Source organism: Carassius auratus, chromosome 4 (genome assembly GCF_003368295.1).
Source record: "Carassius auratus strain Wakin chromosome 4, ASM336829v1, whole genome shotgun sequence".
NCBI classification, from domain to species: Eukaryota; Metazoa; Chordata; class Actinopteri; order Cypriniformes; family Cyprinidae; genus Carassius; species Carassius auratus.
In genome coordinates this window covers 18020493-18040589 of record NC_039246.1, presented here as the reverse complement: position 1 = coordinate 18040589, position 20097 = coordinate 18020493, and the positions used below count along the sequence as shown (strand labels likewise).

General features: G+C 36.8%; 1 protein-coding gene across 1 annotated transcript in view; it reads right to left on the bottom strand.

Moving 5' to 3' along the window:
• Nucleotides 1-1262: 1262 nt before the first annotated feature.
• The window catches only part of LOC113061498 (transcription initiation factor TFIID subunit 3), a 53674-nt gene continuing 34839 nt past the window's right edge, over nucleotides 1263-20097 (bottom strand). Inside the window, exons 3-7 of the mRNA XM_026230655.1 lie at nucleotides 16290-17992; nucleotides 8926-9005; nucleotides 6752-7007; nucleotides 6020-6126; nucleotides 1263-1820 (exon numbers count right to left, since the gene is read on the bottom strand). Of these exons, the coding sequence (XP_026086440.1) occupies nucleotides 1706-1820; nucleotides 6020-6126; nucleotides 6752-7007; nucleotides 8926-9005; nucleotides 16290-17992 (2261 nt within the window). The 3' untranslated portion in view covers nucleotides 1263-1705. The remainder of the gene's footprint in view (nucleotides 1821-6019; nucleotides 6127-6751; nucleotides 7008-8925; nucleotides 9006-16289; nucleotides 17993-20097) is intronic.

The window sequence follows — 20097 nt, the reverse complement described above, 5'->3', positions numbered from 1 at the left end:
ACACTTGAATAAACAAGAAGTCGATACTTAGTAACTTACATTTTAGAAACAAAATTTGATAGTTATTTTGTCTGGTTTCGCTCCGCCAACGAAAACCGCTCCAAACAAAGCCAAAGAAGAATCAGCGGCTATCCGAACGACATGCGTTAGTTTATAAGTGAATCATTCCTATTGAAAGAATCGGATGAGTGAACGACTCAGTGATTCACTCATTAAAACGCCTCAATTCGAAATAACGTAGGTCTACCACCATACTGTTCTTACAATTTATGGCAGAAGTATACGTTTGTGGGACCGTTATCAGCGGCTGCGATCCGAACAACATTCGTTAGTTTATGAGTGAATCATTACCTTTGAAAAAATCAGATTAGTGAATAACTCAGTGATTCACTCATAAAAACGCCTCAATTCGATATAACGCAGGTCTACTACCATACTGTTTCCTATAATTTATGGAGTTTCTTTATATGCCAGAAATACGTTTGTGGGGCCTTCACTAATGTAACTGTATACTTTAAATTATCAATATACGTGGCAAACAAACTATCTTTCAAAAGAATGGTCATGTTTAAGTCCGTTACACTAAAGTTCACACAGGTGTCGTTACGGAGTAAACTCAATTCTAGTTTGTCACATTAACAATGAACATATTCTTCATGTACTATTAATGTCTGACAGTGAGAAAATGTTGCAATTCTTTGTCATTAAAAACATCCTTATGTGAAAATGTTCTATTCTGTTTAGTCTTTCCTTGAAATAAATACTTCTTTCTTGTTAAACTTTTATCTGTGTCTGAAGTGTCCAAATACTTTTCAGGGTCACTTGGCCTCTTGAGGATATAGGGTTTTGTTTGCACAAAGTATCATCAAATATGCCATCGCTGGTTATCTTTTTTTTTTTTTACTTCATTGTGTTTTGGATAAACATTTAAATGCTTAATTGACACTTCATTTACCATATTTAACTCACTGTAAACTTTATGTCTATATATATATATATATATATATATATATATATATATATATATATATATATATACATTTGCACTTCAGTTCCCAGAGACAATTTGATAGAAATGCATTATTCAATCCAAAAGTCAAAACAAACCATTGAATAAAGTATATAGAAATATCACTCAACTCAAATAATAAAATACATTTATAATTTTGGCTAATGAAACTCATGCATTCAAAGTTTTTTTTTTTTTTTATCTGAGTGAGTAGACGATCTGTACCCAAACAAACGACAAGACCACAAAACAATAAGATGTGAAAAAGCAACTTTTAATTAAATCCATAGTAAAATGAAACTGCACCTCCAGTCAAAATCAATCAGAAGAAGGCTATTAAAAAGCAGGATATAGTACAGAATGCTTTTTCTCATGGTTGATGAAGATTTGATGAATCAGCACATACATGGAACAAACCTTTAATGAGGGCGAACTGAGAGGTTCATTTCAACACTGATCTACTGAACAATCAAAGATCATATAGACATACCATACGATTCTCCACATAAAAAAGTAACATATACACATTTTAAATTTTCATATTAAAAAATACATTATGATACTGGACATGAAGTTAAGTTAACCGAGTTAAAAGAAGGGCTGGGTGGAAAAAACAAAACTAATGAGGCAAAAGAGTTGGAAATGAATTAAGGAGAAAACAGATGAAGACAGAGACGAGAGAAAAAGAAATGTGGGTCAGTGCGCTTTGCGTTTCCTTTTTTTTGTCTTCTTGTCTTTCTTCTTGCCAGCACATTTCACACAGTACCACGACTGGTCCTCCGGAGGGGCGGCTAAAATACCCACACAGGGCCTGAAAGAGACAGAAAGAGAAATAGATGAGTCTCAGTTACAAGATAAACCTGGATGATATCCATCGGTATGATGAACAACACAACTCGTGTGCCAAGTTTGTATTTTTTATTTAATTCGACATAAATTCCAAATGGAGAAGGCACATCTTTTTTCGATTTAAAAATACTTGATCATTCTCGCAATCAAAATAGTTCCTCTTATCTTGAAAGAGGACCAGTTTGTTCTGTGCATTTTTGATCTTTAAGCGAAGCGTATGAAAAAGATGATTCCCAAAAAGCTTTACAGTACTGCCAGGCAATCTAGGCTCAGTTTGGGTGTTTTTTTTTCCTTCCTCTTATTCACTTTGCTTTGAGGTGTGTGTTGCTATTAAAATGACATGAACGGAAATTAGTATAAAATATTATAGAAGTCTTGTAGCTTCAAATATAATCATGTAATCACACTGAACTTTGTGCTTGTAAATTTAAATTAAATTAAATTGATGCATTTAGCAGACGCTTTTATCCGAAGAGACTTACTATCAGTAATATTAATAAATATTAATATTATTCAGGCTATAATTTTTTACCTAACATGTGCTCCCTGGGAATCGAACCCACAAACTTGCACTGCTAACGCAATGCTCTAGCCCTTTTTTGCCACAGGAACACTTTTTTTTTGCTTGTATGTCAAAAAAAGGAAGTTGGGTCTGGATATTATTCCAAAAGGTCTTATGCACCCTCTAAGATGAATAAAGTCATAACTGTATGACTTTACCTAGAGTCAAGATGAAATCAAACCTGAGACAACTTCCTTATAGATAACATTTCAGTCCCACCTGCATTTTTATGGAAGGCATTTTCTGCCAAATTTAAATAAATAAATTAAATGATTAAAATGAAAATTAAAACCAGATTAACAATTTCATTACAGAAAACTGTACGCAAAATATGTGACAAAATTGAGAATTAAATTAAATGATTTCATTTTCACAGTGACATCATTGTCAAATTGAAACATAAAATGCAATTGGTGATTTCACATTTGATTTTCAATACAGTCTCGAGGCAAGACTGCCAATATTAAAATGAAAAGCCAAACGTGAAAAATAAACTACAAATACAGTTTTTACAAAGCTCTTTATTAACGCTCACGCAATAATGGTGACACAATTCAAATTTAAATGTAAATTTTACTTTTCATTTTAACTCCTCTTTTATTTCACAGTTTTCATTTTCGTTTTCATTTTCAAAGACAACCTGCATGCAAATTCTATGTTAATGAGTGGGTGTGGCTCAATTACGCTGTTACGTGGAGGAGCTAAAATGGCGGTTATGGCCAGTATAGCAGCAGAATTAAACCAGCTAGCAAACATTTCGGATGATGATGACTTCATTTTGCTACGAGTTGAATCTATATTGGATACACTTGGACATTTTGCAGCCGTCACAAACTCCGATGTCGATCCTCGAGTTATAAATAGTCTTAGTGAGGTTGTGCAGTGCCTTCAAGTTCGGTAAAACTGGCAAGATATTCACAGATTCGACTTTCCGGATCAATAACTCGCGAGCAAAACGTTTTTGGTACACGAATTATGCCTCTTTTTACTCGTAGTGATGTAGTAAACGAGCTACAAGCGAGTTTGCCTGAAAACAAGCTTTCCTCCGCTCTGTACAAAATACGTTGATCTCAATGCGCTGGCGTCTGAGAGACAAGTCCTAAGGGACCGTCTGCAAAGTGCGAAACGCGAAAAAGGTTACTAATAAAATACTTAATAACTTCACAGTAACACACTGTAGTGTCACCAAATTCAGTTCACACATCACTGCTCTCCTGCTGCTTATACTACAATGTTGGTTTTAAAAATAGTTGCTTTTGCACAATTTTACGATTTTTTTTTTATTATGAAAACGTCAATAACGTTACTGTAACACACTGTACTTTCACCAAATTCAGTTCACACATCACTGCTCTCCTACTGGTTATACTACAACACTTATATTGAAAATAGTTGCTTTTGCACCATTTTTATGATTTTTTTTATTATGAAAAACAGTTAATAACTTTACTGTAACACACTGTACTTCCACCAAATTCAGTTCAAACATCACTGCTCTCCTGCTGGTTATACTACAACACTCATTTTGAAAGTAATTGCTTTTGCAAATTTTTATGATTTTTTATTATGAAAATTAATTAATTACTTCACTGTTATTGAACATAATAGTTAATAACTTTACTGTAACACCTTACTTCCACCAAATTCAGTTCACACATCACTGCTCTACTGCTGTTTATACCACAACTTTGATTTTAAAAGGAATTGCTTTGGCAGATTTTTTATGATTTTTTTATTTATTATGAACAATAGTTAATAAATGTACTGTAACACACTGTACTTCCACCAAATTCAGTTCACACATAACGTTTCTCCTACTGGTTATGCTACAACTTTAATTTTGAAAATAATTGCGTTGGCACATTTTTTTATGATTTTTATTATGGAAAATAAAGTCACCATTATTGAACATAATAGTTAATAACTTTACTGTAACCCACTGTATTTCAACCAAATTCAGTTCACACATCACTGCTCTCCTGCTGGTTTTACAACAACTTTAATTTTGCAAATAATTCCTTTAACAAATGTTTTTTATGAATACTAATTAAGGAAAAAAAATTAATAACTTTACTGTAACACACTGTACTTTCACCAAATTCAGTTCACACATCACTGCTCTCCTGCTGGTTATACTACAACTTTCATTTTGAAATTAATTGCTTTTGCACATTTTTTAGGATTTCTTATTATGAAAAATAGTTAATAACTTTACTGTAACACACTTTACTTCCACCAAATTCTGTTCACTCATCACTGCTCTCCTGCTGGCTATACTACTACACTCATATTGAAAATAATTGCTTTGTCACATTTTTTATAATTTTTTTATTATGAAAAAAAAAAAAACCCAGCAGGAGAGCAGTGATGTTTGAACTGAATTTGGTGAAAGTACAGTGTGTTACAGTAACGTTATTGACGTTTTCATAATAAAAAAATCTTAAAATTGTGCAAAAGCAACTATTTTTAAAACCAACACTGTAGTATAAGCAGCATGAGAGCAGTGATGTGTGAACTGAATTTGGTGACACTACAGTGTGTTACTGTGAAGTTATTAAGTATTTTATTAGTAACCTATTTCGCACTTTGCAGACGGTCCCTTAGGACTTGTCTCTCAGACGCCAGCGCATTGAGATCAACGTATTTTGTACAGAGCGGAGGAAAGCTTGTTTTCAGGCAAACTCGCTTGTAGCTCGTTTACTACATCACTACGAGTAAAAAGAGGCATAATTCGTGTACCAAAAACGTTTTGCTCGCGAGTTATTGATCCGGAAAGTCGAATCTGTGAATATCTTGCCAGTTTTACCGAACTTGAAGGCACTGCACAACCTCACTAAGACTATTTATAACTCGAGGATCGACATCGGAGTTTGTGACGGCTGCAAAATGTCCAAGTGTATCCAATATAGATTCAACTCGTAGCAAAATGAAGTCATCATCATCCGAAATGTTTGCTAGCTGGTTTAATTCTGCTGCTATACTGGCCATAACCGCCATTTTAGCTCCTCCACGTAACAGCGTAATTGAGCCACACCCACTCATTAACATAGAATTTGCATGCAGGTTGTCTTTGAAAATGAAAACGAAAATGAAAACTGTGAAATAAAAGAGGAGTTAAAATGAAAAGTAAAATTTACATTTAAATTTGAATTGTGTCACCATTATTGCGTGAGCGTTAATAAAGAGCTTTGTAAAAACTGTATTTGTAGTTTATTTTTCACGTTTGGCTTTTCATTTTAATATTGGCAGTCTTGCCTCGAGACTGTATTGAAAATCAAATGTGAAATCACCAATTGCATTTTATGTTTCAATTTGACAGGGATGTCACTGTGAAAATGAAATCATTTAATTTAATTCTCAATTTTGTCACATATTTTGCGTACAGTTTTCTGTAATGAAATTGTTAATCTGGTTTTAATTTTCATTTTAATCATTTAATTTATTATTTAAATTTGGCAGAAAATGCCTTCCATACATTTTTTCCTTATCAGAAAATGTCACATTACAGGGAAAAAAACAACCAAACAAAAACTCTTTGCTTGAGAGAGGGATAAAAATAACAATTGGATAATGTAAGAGAAGCTGAAAAAGGTTTTTACCAGTGATACCAGTCATCACACTCGTCGCATCCGATCATGGGACTGCCGTCATCAGGTTTATTACATCCTGGACAAATCCAGATCTTATTCCCCCATTCATCCCGAATCTGTGACGAACAAACACAAGAGTCAACCAAAAAAATCAAACAAACTTAAAACTCGTGACACTGGTTGAAAAGAACAGTAATAGCAAGTGCTATAACAATTAAATACATCACATCCTATATCATTTAGAGTCCGAGGTCCCACTGCGCCATCCAAACCATTAAATCGACTTCCTGTTTTCAAAACTGTTTCCTGTTTTTAATGAAACCTCAGCTTTAAAATGTAATTTTTGACTTAAGAGCACTTAAGAAAACACTTAGGAATTTTAGCTAGAAAAAAAAAAAACATCAAATTGTTTTTTGGATAAATCTATTTCAATCAAATAATGTGTAAAAATGTCTATTAAAAAATTGGAAACCAATTGATAGTTTAGAGCATAAAATTTAAAATGTTTCTTGGTCAAAGTGACTTAAAATAATGAAGCTGATACACACCTGTATATTGTATATTATATATAATATATCGCATATTTGATTGAATGCAACTGTAAATCATAACCATATTCTGATATTAATAATAAAAAGGTAAATATGAAATAAATGAAATTATAATGCATAATATGAACAATATATAATTGATTTGTGCACAATGCAGTTATTCATTTGTGTGTGTATATGTGAGACTCACCACGTATGCACTGACGGTCTCTGTTACGACACTGCATCCCCGTGCTTTGGCCTGGCTGGGTGCCTGCAGAACAGGGACGGCTGGGGGTGGAGGGGGCAGGACAGGAGGAGGGCGGGGTGGAGGTGCTACAGGAGCCGGGGCAGGTGGAGGGGGAGCAGGAGGGGAACGCATCCGAACTGCTGGAATGACCCTGGGCACTGGGGTCCGTGGTGGTGGAGGGGTGGGCTCCGAATCTGGGACCACCTTACTGATCACACTGGTGAAGAAAGAGAGAAAAAGAGGAAAGAAAGGACGGTTACAAACCATACAAATATAATTTATTTCATTGGATGAATAGTTAATTGTATTACTGTTTTTTTTAGGTCTAATTCTCACTTTTAACTATTACGTTTGCCTTAAACTTAATATGCCACTTATTAATAGTAAGGTAGTTCTAGATATGGTTTAGATATGGAATAGAATTAAGGGATCTAAAATATGATCATACAGGACTCAGGAGAAGGCATTTATACATGCTTTATAAGTACTAATAAATAGTCAATTTGGTAGTATATTGCATGCTAGTTAATAGTGAGAATTGGTTCTTAAAATAAAGTCCTACTGTTGTTGCCCCCCCCCCCCCCCTCACATTTTTGTACATTTGTGTATATCATGCAATATAATTTTCCTATGGCTTAAAACTATTATAATGGCCAGTAGTATAAATTAGCTTTTTTTTTTTTATTGTGAATAAATCAATCAACCAATGAAATAAAAAATAAAAATAAATAAAAATAATTAATATATTTGATAATTTATTTTGAATTAATAACTAAATAAGTAAAAATAAATAAAACCTTCATCAAAACATAAATATCTAAGTATTTCTATGTATTGTTTAAAAAAAAAAGTTTACCCCAAATCTCAAACAACATACATTTTATCAATTTTTATGCTATAATTTTTATGTCTGAATACTGTAAACTGTAAACCGTTCTAATTTTATCTGCTTTCAATGTCAGCTGATATTTTCACCAATATATAGAAGATCCTTAATAATTATAATCTGGCAACAGAGAAGAACTGTTCGTCTTTTAAATGCTGCCAGACAAACTGATTAAACCCTGCTGTTGCCGAGTAACAGGTTGATTGACAGGCTCAGAGAGAGCGGACAGCGGTGCTTGCTGTAGTACTGACCCTGAGAAGGGTGTGTCAAACGGTCAGCTCCGATTACACACACAGACACTCATTATTTATGCTTCATCTGACTGACACACAGACACACACACACACACCACAACCATACACAGGGCTCCCTCTCGGGGTAAAGATGGTGTGGGGTATGCCCTGTCCAGGATGTGACCTCACAACCTTTCAGAGACCAAAGGTCACCTGTGCCAATGTGCATAAAAGGAGCTTCTGTTGAGATTTTGTAAAAAAGCACTCTTTATCGATCACTATTTTTGGTTACACCTGATATAAATACTCTTTTATCTTGTACTTTCATCACTGATATACTGTGCATCCCTAATGTCTTTCAAGCTAAAATAAAAGTTAAACATAAACAACATCTAAAGCTTTGTGCTTATGTAAACGAAACAAAAACACATTTTCCTCTTGAAAGCATTGCTGATTGTGTTTTTCAACAAACTAGACTACAGGTGCAAGTAAAAAAAGCATAACACAGGCGACATCAGAGGCACAACACACACTCCCGGGCTAAGAATAAAGGCCTTCCCGTACAAACACACACACACACACAGACGTAAACATGAATGTTTCCTGTTCTGCATGCAGGTGGAACTGAAGAGGTGAGGAAGAAATTCAAAAGCACAGTCAAAACACTGCAGATGCTGTATATTCTGAGTCTAAATCACACTGGCCATTAAAGCAACATCAGTCATGTAGACGTTCAGGAATCAGTAATCGCCTTACCTGTAGTATGGCGCTGTGTGTGTGTGTGAGGGGGTTAAGTGGTGTGAACACTGGCGCTATTGATAGGAGTGTGCAGGAGGGGGCAATGATGTGGGGAGTGTGTGTGTGTGTGTTTGCCCCCCTCAAAGACCTCATGGGCCGTCTGGGACTGGTCACAAGACCCAAAGCCTGAAACTCACACCTGTACACAGACTCAGAGACTCTGACCACACAGAGAGCTGCCTGATACTCTCAACCCTTCGTGTGTGTGAAGTACTTACATCTTGTCTTGTCCAGCGCCCACTCTGAGGGTCAGTCGGGGTATGACAGGAGACGGTGGTACAGTGGGAAGAACATCAGCCTAAACAGACAAAAATATATTATATAAATAAAATATATAAACATTCAGGTCAAGTCACCACTGAATTATTAAGCTTAGGGATAGGGACAAAAAATATTTTAATTTTTCTTTATATCATTTGCATTTACATTTGACATTTACATTTATCAGAATATTTATTGCACATCATTAACAAGAAAAAAGGAAATTCCACATAAGACCTTGAGAACGCAAACACAATAACACAGAGCAAGCCCCATTTTAATTTAAGAACACATTTTTTTTATTTAATACAAAATGATCATAAAAATTGTACTGAATGAAATGTGTTATTTCTAAATTGTTGACAATTGAACAAATCTTCTAAAATGTAATCAATATTAATAAAAAAATATATAGATTACAGACAACCTTTTTGTATTTTGATTTAATACATATTTATCATAAAAATGCATCAAATAAAATATTAAAAACTTTAATCCATATTGCAATTCATTAAGATTAATTAAAAAGATTATTATAGATATATTTATAATTTTATCTTTATTATTTCTTACAAATATTAATATTGATTCATCAACCAGCCCTAATTAAGGTTTCTTTGATGCTGCAATCTGTAAAATAGGGATTCACTGATGTTATACAAATGACCAATAATAATCTCATGATAACCAATGTAATCAGTCAATGTAATTAATATATTCTGTTTTTGTTTTTTTAATTCCAATTAAATCTGTGCATGGTAATTTGACATGCTTCTCAGCGAAATTTAGGAAACAACACAATGTACAGCAAAAAAATAAATTAAAAAAACTGGAAAAAAATGATTTAATATGAAAATAAGCTGTGATATAATTTGCCTCAATATCAGGTTTTAAAATAATAAATTACAATAAAACAAAAATGCAAAAATCCCTACATTTCAAAACGTTGGCCTGATGGATACATAATTGTCTAAAAGTGGGAAATTTCAAACTAGTTACATGCAGTGGTCACTCTTCTTCTGAGGGCTTAATCCTGTTCTAACCAGATATGGTTACAGAAATGACAATTGCTTTTTAAAGCTGAATTCAGTACTGACAAATTCAGGCAGTGACAACTGAATTTTCACTGAATCCAAAGATTGTGTAAAGGACCAAACAACTAATCATGCATAAAACATGGCATTTCAATTAACAACAGTTTACTAAAACTAAACCGGTTAAAATGTTGGTATATATGTTTTTTCTCACAGCTGCAAATCACCAAGTCAGTGCTGCAGTTTTCACCCCGTCAATCATCACGGGTTTGGGGTAGAAGGATCAATCTAGTATTCCTCATACACAAAAGAAAACATGGGTGCTTTTTCCAAAACTTGCAGTGATGACATAATTGTGAGTTATTAAACTACAAATCAGCTACTAATGTGGACAAGACCACACAGCTTCACCTCAGATGTTCACACTTAACACGGCAGATGGACAACATGGTGTCCTGCTAATCCAGTTTAGCTAGCACCAGGGTCAGTCCTCCTGAAAAGCCCTTTATGTACAAACACCTCTGATGCTGGCAGTAGTCTGTCCAGTCTGAGGCCATGGAGGCGGGGTGGGGGGGTATGAACAGACCTCAGAACAGAGATAAAAACAGCAGAATGGGATGATGAACAGAACAAAGCGCATGAGAGATGGAGGAGATGATAGCGCTGGGACGGATAACGCGGTGCTGGCGGAGGAGACCGGTGTAGAGTGTCTCTGGGGTTTTTCCGAGGCTTAACGAGAGTGAGGTGCTCTTTGTGTGTTTGTGTTGGGGAGAACCCCTGCCGCTGTTGTGCTTTTGTCCGCCCAGATCCCCCATAATGCCGCTGCACTAATTGTTTAACACAGAAACATGTCTTTTCTCTTTTTAATGTTTTTGTTTTTATTGTTGCGCCGCGCATTCATTACAAAACCTTTGTGGATTTGGAGACTCCTCCCTGGGTCTCACTCACTCTCTCTGTCTGCCACCCCATCCTCTCGCTTTCTCTCGGTTTTTCACGTCCTTTCTTCTATGGAAAGAGGGGAACGTACGTATCAGCAGAATTGAGAGGATGGCTGGCAGGTTGCATCATTTGGGGAGAATAGGAGCGTGAGAAGCCGTGTTAGCCGCTGCATTAGCATATATGCATGAACAAACCTGGCGAGTGGCGCCAAAAAAAAAAAAACACAAAAAATGTCTGGAGGTATGCCTGCGCTCGCAATTCTCCTTCTCCGATTCGCTTTCAGATCCGATCGTCCCAAACGGATGGCTTTTATGAAGCATTATAACCATGACTATCACACGTCTCTTCTAGCGATACGTGCTTGGGAAAGCACCACGATTGCTCCTATACACGGGTTACACTATACTGGGGCTATAACAAGGGCTGCAACTCTAAACTGCCATAAAAGATTTATAAGCAGTTTGTACTTCAGTTGATTAGAGGAGCTCTTGAGTTGACGCTGGACTCGGCACAATGAATTTTAGACGGCCGTGTTAATCTATGGAAAACTCCTCTGAGAGAAATGGGCAAAACAAACTTGTTTCACCTGGTACAGGTGTTTTCTGCTCGGCTATTCAACAGTGGCGCTGCTTAATCTGCCATGTCGCGGCTAAATAAATTCTATTTTCTCTGAGATGTGACTTTGCAGTCTCATTTGAATACAAAGACAATAAATAGATTCTAAAAATTGGTTTTGTTCAGGACCCAGATCTTACTTTGGACTCAAATGGTGACCCAACACAGTAACTAAATTGTTTACTGTATAGAAAGTAACGGTGAGCTTTATACCGGTAAAAATTTGTCAACTGGTAGAGATTTTGGACTATCACTGGTTACATGCTGGCATGACGTTGCTGTACTAAATGGTTACAAAAATGTACCGTTTGCAGTCGTTTTTAAGCATTGCGGCTTAAAAAACAAGCGTTTTTGAGCCATTCAAAAGCAATCAGCAATTTATGGGCCTTGAATAGTTAAACACACACATGTATGTTTCAAAATGGCCGTCTTTGCAAGAATTCTCATGCACAAAGGTCTTAACTGAAAGCAAACAGCTGAGAAATAAAACATATGTTTAACAGCATATTTGATCCGGGCAGCTCTTAAAGTGACAGCAGTCTAATACTCCTGTCTGTCATTCAGAAGAGTTAATCGCTCACTGCTCTTGACTGAATCACTTTTGTAACTTTAATAAGAAATATATCATGGTGAAGAATATGCATGTTTTTATAAATTTGATTACTTTATACAATGCATGTAGCATTTCATATTTATTTGTTCTACTGAAGTTTTTTGTTCTATTGCTTGTAATTAGTAAATTATTCTTATTTAAATCACTGATTCAAAATCTCAACTAGAATAATGGGAGATGTTTGGTTAACAACTGTGGTGGGGCAAAGTAAGAGGGACTTGTGACGTCATCCAAAAAGCCAAAGACTTTCTGAGGCAGAGAAAGTTTAATTTGTAGGTTTTTAACAGTCATTAAAGTTTAAAAATTATTTCAGATTGCGATATCTCTCATTCAGAAGGACGACACCTGTGTTTACTAACCACAATTGGGCAATGGGGAACAGCCATCCAACACACGAGCGAGTAAAGACCTTTCAACCTCCCTAAGGAAGGAGCTAAGGCCATGTGTCTTGACGATAAGGCCCGTGTGTGTGCGCGTCTGTAAGAGTGAATGTGTGTGCACACACTCAGGGTGACCCACAAAAGCGGGACAAGATAGTACTATCTGCTTATGTTAATTAGTCTTTAAGTGGTTGAGGAGGTGGCAGCAATGTCTTTCTCCCTAAAAGTGCCCCGTCCTACTTAACCTACTCCTATCATGCTCATTCAAACACGCACTGCATGTGCACCCAACATAAATGGCTGCCTGATCACGTAAATTGATTAATCAGCTTCTAAATGAATGTAAAGTGCTGTAGCCAGCGTGACCCAGAGACCAGTGTCGCTCTTTAAAAACTCTATAAGCTAAAGAACCGATAATGAAAAAGTGAAAAAGAAAGTCTCAAAATTTTACAAGAGTGTAATACCATAAAGCACAATATAATAAAATATTACATAAAGGTTATTTTTGTGCCGTTTAGCAAAGACTCAGTTGTTCAGTAGGGATGGAGATTAGACAGTGTGAAGAGACTCTTCTCAGGTTGGAGGTTGGAACTTGAATCAAAATCCAATTTGACGCATTTTTATGCAGTTTTTAAAATAAACGGTGGCAAATTCAATGCCCATGTTTATCTTTTACCTTTACTATCCATACTAATGAACCTGATCTCTGCATTTTGAAAATACTTCATGTAGTTACGGCATTCATGACATCCCTGGAATGTCTTCAAGATTCACAGATGAGGGAACCATGCAGAAGCACAGAGTATATCTCCACCATCACGGAATACCCAACATTACTAATAGGATTTCAGCAAACAACTTGAGACTGTCTACTACACTGGACAATCCAAATCCATTTATCCCATGGTCAGAAGTAGTGCAAACACAGAGTATGTGTGAAATAGATAGGGACAACTGTTGGTGATTCATCACGCCAAATCCAGTTTAGAAAATAAATAAATAAATAAATCACTGATTATGATGTTTTTTTTTGTTTTTTTGTTTTAGCCCAATGACACTCGTCTTTGGTATAATGACATGGTTAAACGCTTAAAAGGCTGAAAAAATCTGTGCAATTACTGACTGGTTGTTCTGTAACGGTAAAATATAATCTGCAGTAATATTAATTATTGACTGGTTTCAACAATACCTTTCTATACAACAAGAATGGGTGATAAACGATAACATTTGGAGATTCATATTGAAATTAATTTATTTAAACACCATTTTTGGTAACAAATTTGTAATAAATCATAAAATAAAGAATCCAGGAAAAAAATCTGTGGAAAACACAGAATTTAAGGAAAAATAATGATTTTGTAGAGCCCTAAATTAAAAGGTACTCTAGTTTAATTGTGTATAAATAAGTTATGTGTACATTCATTTTCAAGGTAAAACATTCTTGTGGAAAGGTTTTCATTCAACATGAATATTGTGATAAATATCAATGGGAAAAATATTTTAATAATATGTTTTGTACAAATTATGTAATGTATCATTTATTTATTTATTTATTTAAATATCATGTTTCAATTAGAAGTGCATGGATCCGATACTCAGGATCGCAAGCGCATCATTCTGTGCACGGAATGCGCATAAGCGCTCTATATTTGAGCCTTTAGTGTTACAATACATTTCTTCGCAATTAAAGATTATTAATAGTCTATCTTGTTCTGTCCTATCTATCATATGTTGGTGTCTTTATTACTGTACTATACATATAAAATGTCTTATATTTCTATATCAGTGTATTTACTTGTTTTTTCATGAATGTATTTTACAACAATACAAAGATCAATGTGTAACATTTTACCAGATTTTAGACTTATTCACTTTTATTTGTAAATATTTCAATAAATTTTATATAAATTGTGTACCCATGATTTTCCTAGAGTATATTTTGCTGCCGATTTATCCACTAACCTAGTTAATAATAGTATTTTTGTCATTATGATTATATATTTAATTTGTTATTTTTAATTAAAATGAAGTTGTCTATATGTAGTAGATTGTGTTTAACACACGAAATAGTCACGATCAGGTCAACACAGAAATTCTAAATTGATTTTTTTTTAAAAACTTTGCTGGTATCGGATTAGATTTGTATTGGCAAATACTCTGAATTTTCGGTATTGGATCGGTTCTGAAAAAATGGTATCGCTACATCTCTAGTTTCAGTTAGAAGCACACGAAGATGGCTGCAAAAACCATTTGATTTTGGTTTCAACCATTTGCCACTTGTTTTCAAGCAAGCTACTAAAGACTTACTTAAACACTAAAGACTCATTGTAAGAAAAAAAATGGCGTAATCTCTTTCTCTTCTTTCCATCTCTCTGTACACTGTATCGTTTGTTTCCACTTTTGCCCCATCTCTTCTCTCTCTCTCGCCATAGTTCTCTCTCAATTTCTGTAATTCCTTGTTTTGTAGCAGTAGTTCTGAGGCAGTTCTCAGCAAACAGCACTGGATGTTGTGGTTAAGGTCCAGAGATAGCAGATTGCATTGTGGTCCCACAGCATTGGCATTGTGGCTGGATTTGTCCGGTTTTATGTAAACGCAATACTCTTTTCACCTGAACTAATACAACCAGTGGCGTAAAGCCCCTTACTGCTACCGACGGCATTTTTCTGCTAATCTCTACGGATTTAAGTCCCTTGCACACATACCTCAGGCCAACGACTGATAACCCCCCCAGCTCCCCACCCCCTTAGCTCTCTCCACCTGTCTATTTTTCCTCTTTCCTCTCACTCTCTTGTCTCTTTTTCTTTTCTCCTGGATGGCAGCAAAGCAGCCTTGCAAAAAATTAAAGTGATGGAAAGATTCAAGCAGGTGGAGAGCGAGAGAAATCATTTTCTCAATCCCATCTCCCAATGGCAGCAGGAGACGGAGAATAAGATGGAGAGAGAAAGAGAGTGCGGGGGTCAGGGATTCAGGTAACGAAAGAAAAAGAGATAGAAAGCATGAAAAATGGAATTCCGCAGCAGTCCAAATCAATTCAAGCTGCTCTGATGTGGTGTACATACATTATCACTGTCATTGGATGGTGAAAAGGGATGTTTGATAAAGAAGAACACACTCTTTCACTCAAACTCTTTTGCAGACACACATGCTGTAAAATGGGGTATGAATTAAGTAAACAGAAGCTTTGAGGTGTATTATCCCTTGTTTGATTTGCACACAGATTGATAGTCTATTGTGTTTGTGTGTGTGCGCAGGGGCTCCATGCAAGGAGCAGGATTCCAGGGACAAATTGACCTGAAAAGACGGAAATGTAAAAGTAGCAACGATCTACCTCTGATCTCAAAAGTACACACAAAAAAGGACACAAATACAGAAAGATACAGACACACACACACTAAACTAGTAACGGGGCCAGATAGTAAATCTATCTGAGTGACTCTCTCGTGTATTGCATTATTGATGCTGCACCTTCATATTGAATTCATGTGGAAGTTTTATGAATGGCCTATGCAGCCTTATGTAGTTGGCATTCAATAATGAGTATATCATGCAAAACTGTGTACATGTACAACCAAGCATATTGTGCTTTACTCAGAAATATGAGGTTAGACATATCAAATGGTTGTGAAGATCATTTCATATTGACTATTTCATATTGACTAGTTTTAACTAATTTAGAGTAGATTTTGGTGTAAGCAGTGAAAGTAGCTTTCCAATTCGTAAGTGCTATAGGACCTCTTACCAATAAACTTGATTTCTCAAGTTTTGGCTTGTCTTTCTCCTTTTCCTTCGTCTTTTCTTTCTTCTCTTTGTCCTTCTTTTTCTCCTCTTTATCTCGCTCCTTCTCCCTGATTCGTTCCTTCTCCCGTTCCTTTTCACGCTCCTTCTCTCTGTCTTTCTCCTTCTCTTTTTTCTTCTTCTTTTCTTTCTTGTCCTTCTTCTTGTCCTTTTCTTTGCTCTTGTTATCCTTGGGGTGTGGGAATAATTTATCAGGGAGTATTGGTGGCAAAGGGGGCAACATTGACGGGACACGTAGGCAAGTCTGGGGGCTGAAGAGCGGGCTGGTGGCGCCTACAGCAGCGGCGATGTCTTTGGTTCCTTGAGATATCCTCTTCTCTTCCTTGCCTCGCTCCTTGCCCTTGTCTCGTTTTTCTTTCTCTTTCTTGCTTTTCTCTTTATCTTTTTTCTTGTCTTTGTGCTTGTCCTTCTCTTTCTTCCCGCTAATGCCGTCTCTCCGTTCTTCACCTCCTAGCAATAGCTCCAGCCAGGGCATGTTGTTCTCCTCTACCTGCCCTCGCTCCTTTTCCCGCTTTTTCTCCTTGATCTTGTCCTTGTTCTTTCCTTTATCTTTGCCCTTCTCCTTGAGTCTCTCTTTGTCTTTCTTCTTCAACTTGACCCTGATGTCCTTTTTGAGTTTTTTCTTCAGAAGGGTAGCAGTAACAGGGTCTTTCCGTTCCTGGGGAGGTTTTAGAGGTGGCATCGGATTAGGAGGAGAGTCAGGTGGGGATGACAGGTAAGTGGGCTCTGAAGGTGAAAGACTTGGGGCCTGAATTGGCTTTTGACCCTGATTGGCCTTTCGGATGACCTCGTCTATAGAGTCATCCATCGTCCAGCGATTAGGTGGATTGAGAATTGGGGGAACTGGTGGAAGTGGGTGTTTTCCGGTAAGAACTTGTGGAGGTTTGATGTGGCTTAGTATATGTTTGGGTGCAGGTTTTGGAGGGTTTGGCCCCTCACTGTCTGAGTCCGAGTCGTAAGCAAATGGGTCTGATGCGCCATCTCCATCTGCACAAGCCCGTGCAATCACAGCAGCAATAGAGTTCTCAATATCCTCGTCTCCTGTATCATGAGCTCTGAACTGGCCATCACGAGAATTCTCATCTACAGGAGGTCCTGGCCAACCACGTCCAGCTGCACCAAAAAGGGCAGGACTTGGCTTTGGGCTGCGGGGGCTTTTGGGTCTAACGGGTGACCTCTTTCCTGCCTTCTGATTGGACTTGGGTGGTGTCAATATAAGTGGTCGCCCCAATACACCAATGGGTGCAGAACCAGCACCTCTTTTGGGTGATTTGTTCTTCTGTCGTGCAGGAGAGGGTGAGGGCAATTTTGGCTTTTGTCCAGGTGTAGGAGGTGCCAAAGGAGGTCGGGGTAATTCGGGGGAGTGGGGAGGGGAGGGGGAATGGGGCATGTGTTGGGAGTTGAGGGAACTGAGAGGTTCCCGTGGCTCATAACTCCATTCGGGGCTAACGCCTGGTTTGCTGCTCAGGCGGGGTCTCTTGGCGGCGGGTAACAGACCCTCAGGCCTTGGACTCTCTCCGCCATGACAACTAAGCCAGTTCTCATCATTCTCCTCTTCCTCAACGTCCTCTTCCTCACCCAGGGAGACTTGCATGGCCTCGGCAGAAGTGCCCATATCTGCAGGAACCGGCTCCTCCTCTTCCTCATCTGCCAGAAGGAAACATACAAATATAAATCATATGCAACCAGAATAAAAAAAAAAAAAAAAACAAGAACAGAGACTTGAGAAACCGGATCAGATAACTATGCAAGCCAGACTGAAAACTACTAATTACACACCTGATTCAACCGTTTCGTAAATAATACAGATAATAAGAAAGAATATGACAGGAAAACAAAGAAAAGGGGCAATTTTGACATATGAACAACAACATTAACAGAAAGGGAACATCTCAGGGAGGAATGGAGTGTGGATATCAGAGCAACAGATCAAAATCATCCACACCTGATTACACAGCAGAACAACAGAGCGAACAAGATACGCACACACAAAATCAGACCAACATCCAAGTGCAGAAGCAATCTCTGGTTAAATCAAACTTTTTTTTTTATGTCTCCAAGCACTCCAAATGCACGCACACATACACACACACACACTACACACTAGGGTGGCGTGATACCAGTTAACCAGTGGTAATCTGGCCACTGTGACTCTCCGCACCACAATGGATGACAGGAAGTGCAGGCAGGGCCCTCTGACACTCTCTATTATAAATAGTGTAATCTATATGGTAATATTGTTGTATTCTATAAGCACAGAATGGGGATAAGATAACATTGTGACTTTAGGCTTTCTTCCGGCCGGTGGAATGGTAATAGTTATCAAAGGTTATTTGAGAATGACATGCCGGCTGCTTTCTGATTGGCTGGGGCCGGTTATTTATGATACGAATTATGATAAAGATGATGTCTCTTCTGCGTCGGTCGCTCTCCCTCTCCTCGGCCCTCTCGCACAATAAATTGCTATCGTTAATCACGGGAAGGCTTTGTGCCGGCGTGATTACCACGCCAGCACCGTAATAAGAATTTTTATTTAAAGGAAGAATATGGATTTGTCATCGCCTCCTCAGCATGAAGTAAAGTGACAGTATTTCACAACGCTGACATTTAATTTGTATAGAAAAAAAGGAAAAGCAGCATGGGTGATATTTGCATTTTACGGCTCTATCCTCCATTTCCTTTCTTCCTGGAATAGAAGTACTCTCTCTTTACTTTCATACAATTGGACGTTTCCATGAACAAGGTACATAAATACAGTCTGAAACTCTTAAAAATGAAGTCAATTTTTTTTATCCAAATGGTCAGTTTAAAGAGGTGCTTAACCTTCAGGAAATTTTATTCATCCACCTCATGAAGTCAAGCTAAGTAGTTTTAAAATTCATTTCTTCTGAGTTAAAATGAAACACTAGAATAGGTGAAACATTATTATTTAGGATCAAATTAGTCTGTAGTTAATTATCAAATTATTCTTTACCTATAATTCAAGAAAACAAGTTTTTTTTTATTAACTCTGGTAACAGGGCTAAAAGGTTTGGTTTAATGAAAGTCACTAAATTGTATATACATACTATGAGTATTATATATATTCTATGCAGAAAATGTCCTAACCATTACATTAGTGCCACAATGCTATGAAATGCTACATTTGCAATGGGATGAAAATCATACGGCAACAGGGTTTAGCAAAGCTTAAAAAAGAAAAAAAAAAGGAAATAGCTAAATTTGACATTTTTGGTCATTTAAATCTAAAATTAAAATCTGATTGGGTGGTTTGGATGATGTGATGTTTAAAACTACTTACATTTTATTGCGCGTCAAACATATGTTAATAACAATTAATAATACAAAATAAGTCTAATAACCATAGTTCTCAGTACACATGGCTTTTGATTTAAAAAAAATAAATAAACAACATCATACTTAAGACCCACATATTACGTGAAAATCAGTGTGTGTTTGAAACAAAGTGCTTATGGGAGGGATTGAAATGAGAGATATCTGCAAATGTGTGTGATCATTTTCAGACATCAGGCCTCTGCTCATTCATCCAGTGGAGAAACAGCTCCGTTTTCACTTGCAACCAGTTTCCCTTTCATCTGATATCCAAAAAAAAAAAAAACATTCACCCCCTCCTTTCCATTTAATTTGGCACTGCTGAAGAAAAGCACGGATTTGAACACTTGCACACATAAACACACGGCGCTTAATTGATTGTGTCACTTACAAATGTGAATAAGACTAAAGACAGGGAG